This window comes from Anoplopoma fimbria, chromosome 24, assembly GCF_027596085.1.
Source record: "Anoplopoma fimbria isolate UVic2021 breed Golden Eagle Sablefish chromosome 24, Afim_UVic_2022, whole genome shotgun sequence".
Taxonomy (NCBI): Eukaryota; Metazoa; Chordata; class Actinopteri; order Perciformes; family Anoplopomatidae; genus Anoplopoma; species Anoplopoma fimbria.
The window spans coordinates 15,412,425-15,425,961 of NC_072472.1; the positions used below are offsets into that span (position 1 = coordinate 15,412,425).

The 13,537-nt window shown below is 38.6% G+C and overlaps 1 protein-coding gene across 1 annotated transcript; it reads left to right on the plus strand.

Moving 5' to 3' along the window:
- The first annotated feature begins 8,131 nt into the window (after positions 1-8,131).
- arr3a (arrestin 3a, retinal (X-arrestin)) lies at positions 8,132-12,207 on the plus strand. Its single transcript, XM_054626395.1, has 15 exons — positions 8,132-8,136; positions 8,462-8,492; positions 8,613-8,673; positions 8,904-8,948; positions 9,063-9,253; positions 9,700-9,759; positions 9,872-9,948; positions 10,071-10,206; positions 10,358-10,442; positions 10,540-10,612; positions 10,719-10,856; positions 11,022-11,105; positions 11,206-11,229; positions 11,323-11,372; positions 12,143-12,207. The coding sequence occupies exons 1-15, from the start codon at positions 8,132-8,134 to the stop codon at positions 12,205-12,207; spliced, it is 1,125 nt and encodes a 374-aa protein (XP_054482370.1).
- Positions 12,208-13,537: the final 1,330 nt, after the last annotated feature.

A 13,537-nucleotide genomic window follows, 5' to 3' on the forward strand; every position in this document is an offset into this window, starting at 1 on the left:
TAACCTGTCTCCTCCAGCTTTCCAGCAAACACAGACCCAGCAGAGTATGAAACAGCTTCATCATTGTGCTTAGAGACCAGAACAACTCTGTGTGATCCAGCTTGGGGTATTAAAGCCCCTGAAATCTTATTTTCAAACCCTGCATATCGTTAAATAAACATGACTATATAAGCTGCAATCACATTAAGATCAACTTTTAAATCATTATTAAGATTTTGTTTATTAAGAGTGTCAAACGCTTTTGATGTTTGTTGCTTTTGTGTTTGATATGATGGACAACAACTACATCAGATTCAAATGCTGATTGAGAAAATATGTTTTTAGGGCCTTTAAGAACAACATTGGGAATATGAACACACTGAAATAATTAAGGTACAGACACAGGGGCCCACTACAAGACCAAGACAAGTGCTGTAAATTTGCAACAAATTTGCCCAAATGAAATTACCCAAAAACATGTTACAAGGACAGAACCTGTTTTCTATCTTATTTTAAATGGATGCATAAAAGTGCATTAAAAAACAATAAATTGATTTTGGTCCAGACTGATGTTTTACCAACATGGTCTGAACGTGGAATGAACTCCCCACTGACGTCAGGACAGCAGAGTCGCTGCCCATCTTTCGGCGCAGGCTGAAAACTCACCTCTTCAAGAAGTACTACCCTGAGCCTTCCTCGTAGCACTTATTGCATTCGTATTAGTTGTTGCACTTACTGTATTCGTATCAGTTCGCTGCACTTATTGAATTCGTATTTGTTTACTGCACTTATCCTATTCGTAGTAGTTTGTAGCACTTATTATATTCGTATTAGTCTGTTGCAATTATTGTTTTCGTAGTAATTTGACTCTCCACTATACTTTTGCTCTGGCTTATGCTTTAAGATGCTTGTTTAAGAAAGGAGATGCACTTATGACTTCTGGTGACTAGTAGTTCTCTTGAATACCTATGTTGAATACACTTCCTGTAAGTCGCTTTGGATAAAAGCGTCTGCTAAATGACTGTAATGTAATGTAATGTAATGTAATGTCCCCAGAGGATGAACCATGTTTACTTTGTTGATTCCCTGACTTTTCTTCTTACACCACCATTTTTATTTATAACCAAATATCCTCTGAACTAATGATATAACCGTCAGCCTCACCTGTACTTTGTGTTTAGTGTTGATTAAACAATGTTTGTATGGCAACATGCTAAACTAAAACGGTGAACGTGGTAAGACATTTACCTTTCTAGCCTCAACATTTTTGCATTGTGATTGAGTCCCCAGAAAGAGATCACATGACCAAACCCGAGGCAGGGAGAATAAAACAAACACAAAGAAACCACACCCCTCAGGTGCAAATCACTTTCACTTAATAAGATGCTATATGCTCTCTTTCTGTGTGTGTTCTCCTTTCATTGACTTCACTCATTATGTGACATACCTTTGAGTTCTTTACTTCTTTAATGCTTGATTTACCTTATTATCCCACAATATGTTTTGGTTTATTATGAATCTGCTTTCCCTTTGCAGATCTAAAGTAAACTGCTCTGCATGAGTGGACCTGCTGACTGCTGCTCCCTCAATGCTCAAATCCATTAAGTCAAGTCCAGTGCATTCCTATCTGCAGTCTATGATTCCTATTCAGCAGTGAGTGTGTTAGCAGGCTAATGTTACCATTTAGCCCAAGTATAGCTTCACAGAGCTGCTAGAGTGGCTGTAGACTTGATCTTGTTTCTGTTCACCAGCTATGAATGTATGGGCTCATTTCATCAGAACATTATCTCATATTATACTGTAGCTTTATGTAATGCACCTCATCTTATTGGTGTGCATCATTTCATCTCTTTCAGTCCTAAATTATTGTTTATGCTGGCTGTGCCCTTTGGCTGACGCTCCGCATGAGACACATATTAGTGTGTGGTCTTAAAAAAGGCTCAGCCTCCTAATGTGAGTTCACCAAGCTGGTCCTTAATAAAACCTCTCATGGGAGCAATGCCAATTTGGGCTTTTCTGGTCACATGCTACAGTGACATTTCTTTCACTCTGTAGCCTATGTATATCTACTTGTTATCTATTTTTATTAAATTCTGTTAATGTTGTTAAAAGACGGTGTCATTTTGGATTGATAATGCTTTGTTTAGGTTAAAATTAATATATTAAAATGTCATTTTAATTCCATATGAGAACTAAAATGTCAAACTTTGTACGAGACAAACACAAGTAACTCTGGGTTAAAGTGGATCTGCAGAAACAAAGAACCTGACTTGGTATAATGAACCTAGAATAACAGCTATTGGAGTAATCTGGGGCTTTATCAGTGTGTTAAGTGTACTAGGCACGAATTGTCTCTTATTGTTGGTATACACAACGTTCAAGGTTGGCCCCTCCTCTCCTCGACTCAAAGACACGTCCCTTGACCGCGGTTGCCAGAACACAGCCATGTGTACCACACATGCAGCATCACATACTGCAGTAAAGTCAAAGGTTGATGACTAGAAATGTCCCGAACACACCAAAATAAGAAATAAGAAAATACAGGCAGAGAGCAGGGCCTCTGTAGATACAGACACCAACACACACTTCTTGTGGGTCATACAAGATGATTGAGAAGTATTATTTTTAACAATGTCCATACAGTTTTTAGGAAATTCCCAAATAGTATACTTTTAAAAAGAGTAGTGGAGAACTTTTGTCAAAGAATGAAGACATACATCAGAATGAATTCATGTTCACACACTGCATTCAACCTGGTGGCCTTTGTTCTGAATGAACCACAATATCTGTGTGCTCTTTCAGTAAGATAATGAATAAAGTAAGTTGCATTAAGTAGACATTAAGTATAAAGAGTCTCACACTCTGACTCTCTGCCTGTTTCTTCATTAAGGTACAAGTTAGTTATCCTTCCTCAATTCACCTCTTTTTCTCGGTCATATTCTCTCCCCTAATATCAGTTTCAGTCAATCCAAACTAATACAGCAAGTTTTATCAGTATTTCCACTATTTTGATTTCATTCTGTATATTTGAAACAAATGTTTTGAATAAGATGTAGATATGTCAACAATATTTTCAATCACAATCAACTCTAGATATGAGGGATTCAAAAGTCCAAAGTATTTGCAACCTTTGTCTCTTTGAATTTTTGCGTTCATCAGTCGGTCATGGGTTCATCAGGGAGATCCTCCCCAGAGGGAATCACACTGTCACAATGTGTTTGGCTTGGTGACCAAAAGGCTGACATCCAGGGAAGCCACATTATTTCCAGGAAACTAATCGCACTGCAGACAAAACAGTGCTTAGTATGGAAGAATGTGACCCGTTCCAATAAAACCTGAGCCTATTATAAATGTTTTGTCTTAACTTGACCAGATCATGAATAGGTGGGGTTATGCATGATGTTTCCTAAGGCAAGAAATTGCCAAATAAATAAAGCCACCTGAGCAATGAATAAGATAAGATAAGATAAGATAAGATAATCCTTTATTAGTCCCGCAGCGGGGAAATTTGCAGATTTACAACAGCGCAGAGTAAAGTGCACACAAGAGACATAGCAGAAGAAGACAAGCTAAAAATAAAAATAAAATAAAATAAAAAATAATAAAATAAAAAATGAAAAATAAAAATAAATAAAAACAAGTATTATAAATAAGCAATAAAAAAAACAGTAGAAAAAACAACAATAACTGAAATACTATATTTACAGACAGAGAAAAAAACAACAACTATTTCAACTACTTTTAACTTTTTTAACCATTATTGCACAGTGCAATGTGCAATGTATTGCACAGGTTTCTATTGTCATGTTATTATGTTATTATTGTCCTGTGGTCATGTGGTCTGCTGGGAGCAGAGTTGGTTGTGCAACCTGACAGCAGCAGGAAGGAAGGACCTGCGGTACCTCTCCTTCACACACCGGGGGTGAAGCAGCCGGTGGCTGAAGGAGCTGCACAGAGCTGCCAGGGTGTCCTGCATGGGGTGGGAGGTGTTGTTCATCAGGGATGACAGCTTGGCCATCACCCTCCTGTCTCCCACCACCTCCACCGTATCCAATGGACACCCCAGCACACTGCTGGCCTTCCTGACAAGCTTGTTGAGTCTCTTCTTGTCTGCTGCTGAGATGCTGCTGCTCCAGCAGACCACTGCATAAAAGATGGCTGATGCCACCACAGAGTTGAAAAAGGTCTTCAGGAGTGCTCCCTGCACTCCAAAAGACCTCAGTCTCCTCAGCAGATACAGTCTGCTCTGACCCTTTTTATAGAGTGCCTTTGAATGATTAGTCCAGTCCAGTTTATTGTTCAAGTGAACACCCAGGTACTTATAAGATTGCACAATCTCAATGTCCTGTCCCTGGATGTTCACTGGTTCCGGAGGACAGTGTTTTCCCCGGCGGAAGTCCACCACCAGGTTATATAGCTTCCACATCACACTTAGAGCGAACTCACATTTGAGCGAACTCACACCTCAGTTCATTACAACACTGTGACCCTTGCCTTACGGGTGTCTTAGAGGTCCTGGAGTTCACTCTGCTGGCTGGATTCCAACTAAAACCTTTTGTCCCATTGTCCCCCTTTACTCCTATTTTAATAATAAATGCAACATTTTATTAAATAATCTTTTTTAAATATTGTTAATGGTCCTCGCTGAGCCCACAAGCCTTCAAATAATGGTAGTAAAGATGTGTTTACTCGTCATTCATTCTTGTTGAATGTTGAATAACATAGTAAAGAAAGGACACACTGCTGGTTCTGTGTTTAAAATCATTTTACCATAACCCAAACAAGGATTCAATCAGTGAACCTGCATTACCTCGAAAATCAGTGTGAGCCAGTGTTACAAAGGTATTCACCAATCTGAACCGTTATATTGTCAACAGGCCCCTTAAACTGGCCCTCATCTTTCACATCATCAAAGTTGAATAAAATATTCAGTTTGAACTTTGAACATTGATCATGAGCTTGTTAAAATGGACCCGTCGAAGAATCCGTGGAGTTTCAAAGGTCAAGGGGGAACTTTTCTGGTGATTGTGGATAATCTCTGACACGTTCATGAGACACTGTTGAATAAGACAGCTTACTGTGACGTTGCCGTCGATGCTTCCATCATCCACACCATAATAAGACTAGGAGCCGTTAATCTGCTGAGATCAGACGGGAATACTGATAATCTCCACACTGCTCCACAAAGACCTAAAAATATCAAAAACCTTTTATTTGTACTCTTTACCCTTTGTTTTACAATATAAAACAATTTTAATTGGAATTAAGAGTTAAAGCAAAAGCTTTTGTTTACTATTGACATTTTTGGTCAAATACACATTCTATTCTCATTAATTGGATGGAGAATTGTGTTGTTAGTCTGCTAATGTAGTTTAACCTTTTTGTCTGTGAGCTTTCATAAAAAAATATATATAATAAGCAAAATCAATAAGGGCAGTTTCTTTCGATGGTTGACCCATTGCATGGCCCATTGTTTAAAACAGGTGCAGCTCACTGATAGATTGAGCTTGCAGTAGATGCTCTAAAGGTTATTATTAAATACAAGTAACAACGTATCCAGCAGCAAACCTCACGCCCTGACACGTCCATAATCACTCTGACAGACGTTAACCCTGATTTGAACAGGCCTTAAACTTTGTGACCCTGATTTATTCCAAATTAAAGGAGCCCCGATTGCTTTGTTTGTGGAGGTGCAGATGGGATTATCAGCCTAACTACTACCTCGGCCACGTGGCGAATATGTCTTTTTATGTTTGTCCCTGTGATTTAACTGGCTGTTTTATCAAACCCTTTGTAATCCAAAAAAAAGCTATCCGCTGATTGCTTAACTGGATTATGAAGCAAGCATCGACAGCAATAATGGACAAGTTAAGCCCAAATGATGCTCAGTGAGAGGCTGCACGTATAAAAAGGCAGATCAACTGTTGCAGACAACACTCTCCACTTACCCTGACACACTTTACCAAGCTCCCAGGCAACTGAGAAGAGGTAAGACTTTATCTTAATGGATGGATGGATGGATGGGCTGATGGATGAATATAACGGTGATACTTATGACATACAGGTGTTGCATTTAGTCTATTTGCAGCATAAATTTACACTTTTCATAGAATACACTTATAAGAAAAAAATGACATGGGCTCATTCTTGAAAGATAACGTGTGGTTGTGCAAGAAACTCAACCCACTTAAGACTGAGTTATATTTACCTCTTTGAAAATGTTGTTTTACTCATCCTAATTGTATCCCACTGTCTTTTATAGGCCATTTGACAGCGTACAGTTTCTCTAAATGGGAGTTGGGCAGAGTTTCTACAACAGATAAATGTTGATGAGAAAGATAGGTTGTTTTGCTAAATGTTAGTGTCACATAGCAGGCTGCCATAGGGTTTCATAGTACGGCAAATGGAGTATTAAAGCAGCCTAAATGGTTGATGGTTGGTTTGCGTGTTAATATGCCGATCTCCCAGAATTCTTCTAGACAGTACAGCACTGAAACCCTGAAGCTGAGCACCTAGTGTCTCCTGATGTCAATTGGAGTGATATAAAATCACTATTTGAAATACGGATACAAGACGCTTAGATTATCTGTAGTTAACAACCAGCTGTAAGGCGGCTGTAGCAGTGGTAGCTCAGTGATTAAAGTGGTGGCCAGGTAATCAGAAGATCGGCAGTCGATCAAGCTTCCTACTGTCTGCATGTGGAAGTATCCTAGAGCGAAACACTGAACCACAAGTTACTCCTCGGGCACTTTTAACCCATCCTAAATGCTTAGGATGGGTTAAATGCATGAGTCAAATTGCATGTATCTGTATGTATATGACCATTGAAATGAAGGGTTAAGTTTTAAGTGAAATATTTTTTAAAAGTGTATTTTAACAAAGAAATTATTTAGTTCATTTGAGCTGGCTGCAGCAGTCACAGGTGAGAATTTTCTGGACATTTCACAACAGTTAGAAATGAGCGATGCACCCTGTGCTCTACCTCTTCATGTTGTTGAAATGCACATGAGGCCTTTTTTTCCTGAATCCACTTGGTTGGTTTGGATTGGAAATTACTCCGTCCAGTCTCTTCAGTCTCCATACAATGACTGTACACAACACAGCAATCTCTGTGTTTGTCCTGCACAGTTTTCAAAAGTCTATTAGGCTTATTGATGAGGCAGGACAAGCAAATGTACTGGAAAATAACCAATTATGCTTCTCCTTACCAAGTTCCAAGTTACCAAGTTTTTCATGATAGTAACAGTAAACATTAAGTAAAACTTGCAAGGATATAAGACAGCCTCCAAACAGTAGATGATTCTGTCATAATCCTTATTACAAGGCTATAGAAAGCTAAAATTAGCGTCCAATTAAGTCCAGGAATACTTCAGCAAGGTACTGAAAGGGGTTTTATCCATTTGACTGTCCTTGAATAGTCCAAACAAGCGACAGCTTTGGCACCGCTGGTACGTTTGAGGGGAACACGTTGTGACATAATCATGTGCCGTCGTAGCCCTTACACTGATGGTGTAATCTTATCGCAAAGGATTAACCTTCTGTACCCTCAAAACAAAACATTAAATCTTGTCAGTACAGACAGTCGATGAAGGATCAATGTCTTAATGACATTATCATCTGACCTCTCAGTCATACTGTGACCTCTTCATAACCTAAAGTCCCTTTTTTTTTCTTTCCTTCCAACAGAACACTTGCAGAGATGGCAAAGTAAGTGTTGTTTTCCTTTTGTTATTTGCTTTCTGCCCCCCTGAGGTAATCGTATCACTTCAACTTTACCTGCTTAAAGAAACTGAAAAATCAAAGCTAAAGAAAAGATAAAGACCTCTTCATAATGTTATACTAGATATTCACATTATAAATTCCAAAAAACAGTACTTAAAATTATTATTTTTGGAGAGATGGGTCCTTTTGGCTAAAAGACCTGAAACCCTGACATTAAAACCTGAGTTGCAGACTTTGACCCGGGTCAGGTAACCCCTATAGAATTGGCAAATCATTTTAAAGGATTTATCTAAGGTTTGTAAAGGATTAGTCAGTTGATGCGTTGGTTCAAATGTGGTCCCAGACAGCAACACAGGTAATCAGCTATTTAGGAACCCTGCTACACCATTGGTAACTCCCTCACCTGGGCCAGCCTTTCAATCAGGGCACGATGAGGTAAAGCTGCTCCACACTTAGCTGTTCCTAACTGGATAAAAGGGAATAAGGGATTACTGGCCCTTCTGCTGCTCGCAAAGGAACCTACGTTTCCTTCAGAGTCTCAAACTAATTAATTTATTATCTGGTCAATCAAGAAAATAACTCTGTTACAATCACAAGCTGCTTACTATGTTGACTATTCTATTACAAGTCTAAAGTTCTTAGACTACAGTCAACATTTCAGGAATAAGAAATAGTCAAATAATAATAATAATAATAATAATGACAATAATGGCAAACAAACAAGATGTTAAAGTGGTGTTTCTCTTCATTTCTTTCACAGGGTTTTTAAGAAGACCAGCAAAGGTGGAGGGGTAAGTGAAACTTGTTAAGTTGGAGTTCTTCACCCGTTTTCATTTATGTTGTGACTTAAAAAAAAATTTCCCTAATGAAAAATGAAACACTCAACTGTTTCCCTTCCTTCTGTCTGACAGCTGACCCTGTGCCTGGGGAAGAGAGACTATGTGGACCACGTGACTAAAGTGGACCAAGTTGGTAAGTTCTGTCTTCAATGCCTGTGTGTGTGTTTGTGTGTGTGTGTGTGTGTGTGTGTGTGTGTGTGTGTGTGTGTGTGTGTGTGTGTGTGTGTGTGTGTGTGTGTGTGTGTGTGTGTGTGTGTGTGTGTGTGTGTGTGTGTGTGTGTGTGTGTGTGTGTGTGTGTGTGTGTGTACCGCTTCGTAGATAGGCTGATAAATATAATATCATCTGTACTCTCAACTTCACAGATGGTGTTGTAAAGCTGGACACAGCTGATTTTGGAGAGAGGAAAGGTAACATCATAAAAAAAAAAGTTCAATTTTCAAAGTCTTTAAAGACAAAAACTTGGAGAATTGAGTCATGGAGATGCAAGTGATCGAATGAAATAATGAATTATGTGTCAACAGTGTTTGTGCAGCTGGCATGTGCATTCCGGTACGGTAGTGACGACCTGGATGTGATGGGCCTGTGCTTCAGGAAAGACATCTGGATCCAGCATGTCCAAATCTACCCAGAGAGCCACAAGCCCACTCTGACCGAAATGCACAACACCCTGATAAAGAAGACTGGAGACAACTCATACCCTTTCAGTTTTGAGGTATAACATGTAGCCAAGATATAAGTGTGACCGCAGCCTGATGAAATTAAATGTATATTTTACAAAATGATTCATGGACACATCTTATTATGAACACTGACTGTTAAGAAAGTAATTTCATTTTATGAATGCTCAAACTTGTTGAGTTGCTTAATGCGCAAAAAGAGTTGTGGCAGATAACTTAAACTGCTTATTTGATGAATTATTAGTCCAATAGGGAATTCAATTTGTTTCTATATAATAATATTAGAGCATAATAAATCAAATAAAACATTATGCCATCCTAAATTTCCCTTGACAATTTTGGAATTGGCCAGAAAAGGTTGACGAATGAGTCGGAACTCCTATAAATGATACGTTTTAACTTTTCTGGCTGCAATCTCTGAATATTTTCTTCATTCTTTGTATAAACAGATAAAGAGAACTCTTCTTCTTTGTCTCTCTAGATTCCCACCAACCTGCCGTGCTCCGTCTCTCTGCAGCCTGGACCCGATGACAAGGGGAAGGTAAACCTCATGCTAATCTGCAAACACCATTCACCTCTCCATAGATAGATGTCCAGTATGTATCAGTCATGCTGGTTGTCATGGTTACTAACGTTTTACATTTGCTTTGCAGGCTTGTGGAGTAGACTTTGAGGTCAAGACGTTCCTCGCCATGGACAGATGCAACGCTGATGAGACGATTGACAAGAAGTGAGTATGCTTTCATTCTGTCATTGTCACCATCTGTTTGTATTGAATCATCTTCCAACTGTTTGCGGTACTATTCTGCCTGATTAACATTTTCTCTCCTTCTGTCCTGTTCTGCCCCACAGGGACACCGCTCGCCTTATCATTCGTAAAATCCAGTATGCCCCCTCTCAGGTGGGCGCCGGGCCCAAGGCTGATATCTGCAAGGGCTTCATGATGTCCGACAAGCCTGTTCACCTGGAGGCTTCTTTGGAGAAAGATGTACAGTACCAAAAAACTATTGTTTAAAGTGTTGTCGGCTCTTCAAATGTTTGTTAATGCTTTCAGTGTGAGTTTGAATGCAGACTATGTTTTCCCCACTATACCACCATTCCCCACTATTAACTGGTTGTTTTTCTGGTTTCGACCACAGCTCTACTTCCACGGTGAAGCAATCCCAATCAAAATCAAAATCAACAACGAGTCTAACAAAACAGTGAAGAAATTCAACATCTCTGGTGAGTACCTCTGCTAACAGAAGCCTATTTATACAGATTTAATATGACTGCTACTGAGAGCACGACATAATAATCCGTTTCCTTTCTCCTTCTTCAGTGGAACAAACCACAGACATCGTCCTCTACTCTGCAGACAAATACAGCAAGTCTGTTTTCAACAAAGAGTTTGGGTAGGTGGACAGAAAAACATGGAACCACTGCAGACATCAAGTTTTACAGAAGCTGGCAGTTTGGTGTCTTTATGTATGAGTTTGTTTGTGTTTAAATCCTCCACAGAGAGACAGTGGAGCCCAACGGCACCTACGAGAACACCCTGAGCATCACCCCCGTGCTGTCTGAAAACAAGGAAAAACGGGGGCTGTCACTGGACGGACGGCTGAAGGATGAGGACACCAACTTGGCCTCCACCACCGTGTAAGTGCACAAATGGAGCAGATGGGACTACAGCAGGATTTACATGTGCTTCATGTAACTTTTCTGGCATGTCACTCCGTGCCCTGACTTATAATAGTTTTTAAAAAAACACTTAACTGAATCAAACCTTCTAATCCCACAAATCCTTGTTTTAATTCTCCGTAGGCTGCGGCCAGGTGTTGAAAAAGACGTGTTGGGGATCCTGGTTTCCTACAAGATTAAAATTAACCTCATGGTGGCCGGAGGAGGGTGAGTGTCTAATCCTGTTTAAATATTTTTAGTGCATAGAAATGTCTGGGGAAAAAAGAATGAAATGAACTAGAATTAACTCTCTCTTGTCTTTATGTAGCCTGCTGGGCGGCCTCACTTCTAGGTGAGTAAGGTTTATTTAAAGTAATATGAAAGCCCATGCAGCAAGTGATCGTGAATCACCTGCATTCTTCTGATTGGTTGGTTTTCTCTGCAGTGATGTCACAGTGGAGCTTGCGTTGCAGCTGATGCACCCCAAACCTGAAGGTATTTTTTTATTAACTCACACAGAAAAACAAATATCATCCTGTTGATACCAGTGCATTTGCTGACTTTTCTTTTTTTCATCTTCTCATCCTACTATTTTCTTCCTTTCACATCAACCTGATTTTCAAACTGAGCAGAGTAAAGGCTGAACATCAGCGTAAGTACCAAATCCATTTTCAATCATATTTTTGGGTGATATCGCCTAGAAATCATATTGCTGAGATTTAAATTCCCAAGAAAGGAGAACAATTGAGGTGACATTTGACATTTCTTTCAGGAATTATTTTATTAAATTGTTCTTTTAATATTTTTTTCTATTACAGTGTCTTTAAAGAAAACTCCCCCATAGTCAAGGTGAGGATAATATACAGTACAGTTCAATTTAAGTGCATATTTACACAACCCTGAATATATATTTTTCCCTGCTCTATTTTCTGTGTGTGCACATGTGTGTTTATGCATGTTTATACATTAGGATCAGTTTTTATCAGTAGTTGTAATTGTCTGTCAAACTAACACAATAAAAAGCAGCAATTATATTAAAAATCCCAAGGCATTAAAAATAAATGATTGAGATTTATTTTATTTTATTTAAAAAGTAAATTTCATTTTATAGCAGGCCACAATAAATGCAGTTCAGTGATCATCCATATGGTAATTTAATATGTAATGTTTTATGTTATGGTAAGTGTTCAGGTATTGATTGTGTTATTTTTGCCCACATAGTATATGTGTTTTGAACTTCTCTTTGTGATTACTTCTTCCCAGAGAGGATGTTACCCTGGAGGTTGAGAAGAAACCCACAGAAAGACAGGAAGGCAACAAGGGGAAGTGACACAAAACAAAGAGGAAGAAGGTTGCAACTGGTGATATTAACTCATATAACAATAATCAAGCAACTGAATAGAATTCCCTTTTTCGAAACACCAAACGTACAGATGTAACAATCCCCTCACAGATTTTGTTTTTCTTGTTTTTCTTGTTTAAGTTATGTCAGTTAGTTTTAGAAGAAGTATTATGTAAAATAGTATCCAATATTTAGAGACCAAAGACTTCTTTAGAACGCAAACAAATTTAAATCCTTTCACCTTACTTCAGAGGAGAAGTGGAGGAAAATGGGAACTTGTAGAAGCCACTGTGCTCTGGACTACAGTGGTTAACTCACATGTTATTTTGAATGGCACTTTTCTTTGTGTGAAATGTATCAAATAATGATTTTGATGTCAAATCAAATAACCCATGTTACAATAAAATGATTGTAAAAACGAGTGTAGGTTTTGTTTATGTTTCTGCCTCTGCTGATTTAAGGGTGATTTGATTTTTTTTGTTTGGAGGTCAAATTACAACACATTTATCTAGTAGGATGTCAGTGTCTCATCCACTTGACCCACAAAATGCAGTATAACATTTTATAATTATGGTGCAATTTGTTATAATATGTTACACTTGTCAAGTGTATAAGTTGTTATGGTGACACAAAATAGGAAGCATAGGCAATTTGAGAAACCTATAGATAAATTATAGGGTACAGTGAGTCTCACACACACACACACACACACACACACACACACACACACACACACACACACACACACACACACACACACACACACACACACACACACACACACACACACACACACACACACACACAATTATTTATACAGTTTATTTAGTTTTCCACTACATTACAGTCTATAAATTGTCCCAGTATATTTTTGGGTACTTAACCTTGTTATTTATATAGATATGGCATATCTTAAAATCAAGCTCTTTTCTTATTCTTTGTATTTGTGTATAGGCTATTTGCAGAGACTTGGTGTGCTCACTGGGTAGGGAACACTCTGCCTACTGTCAACTTCTATTTTTATCTTATTCTGTTTTCAGCTTTCCTCCATGGCAAGTGCATCTAACAGTTTACCTTAAAGCGCTCAGCTACATGTGACTTCATGCGGAGAGATTAAGGATGAACTAGTGGTTTGACTGCATTCCTATTACCCCAACCTCTTTATTAAAGGACACTTTTTGCCTTATATCAACTGTCTATTGTGAATCTATACTAATACAAATCACAAGCCTTAGACATAAGGTGCACTATTAATATAGCAGTAGAAATAGGATTTTCTGAGTGTGTCCATGTGTTAGCTAATAGTCAATTATTTATC

Coding starts and splice junctions, on each gene's coding strand:
- arr3a (XM_054626395.1), top strand. Junction 8,493..8,612: donor AGACCAGCAAAGGTGGAGGG/GTAAGTGAAACT, acceptor TCTGTCTGACAG/CTGACCCTGTGCCTGGGGAA. Junction 9,254..9,699: donor CATACCCTTTCAGTTTTGAG/GTATAACATGTA, acceptor TTGTCTCTCTAG/ATTCCCACCAACCTGCCGTG.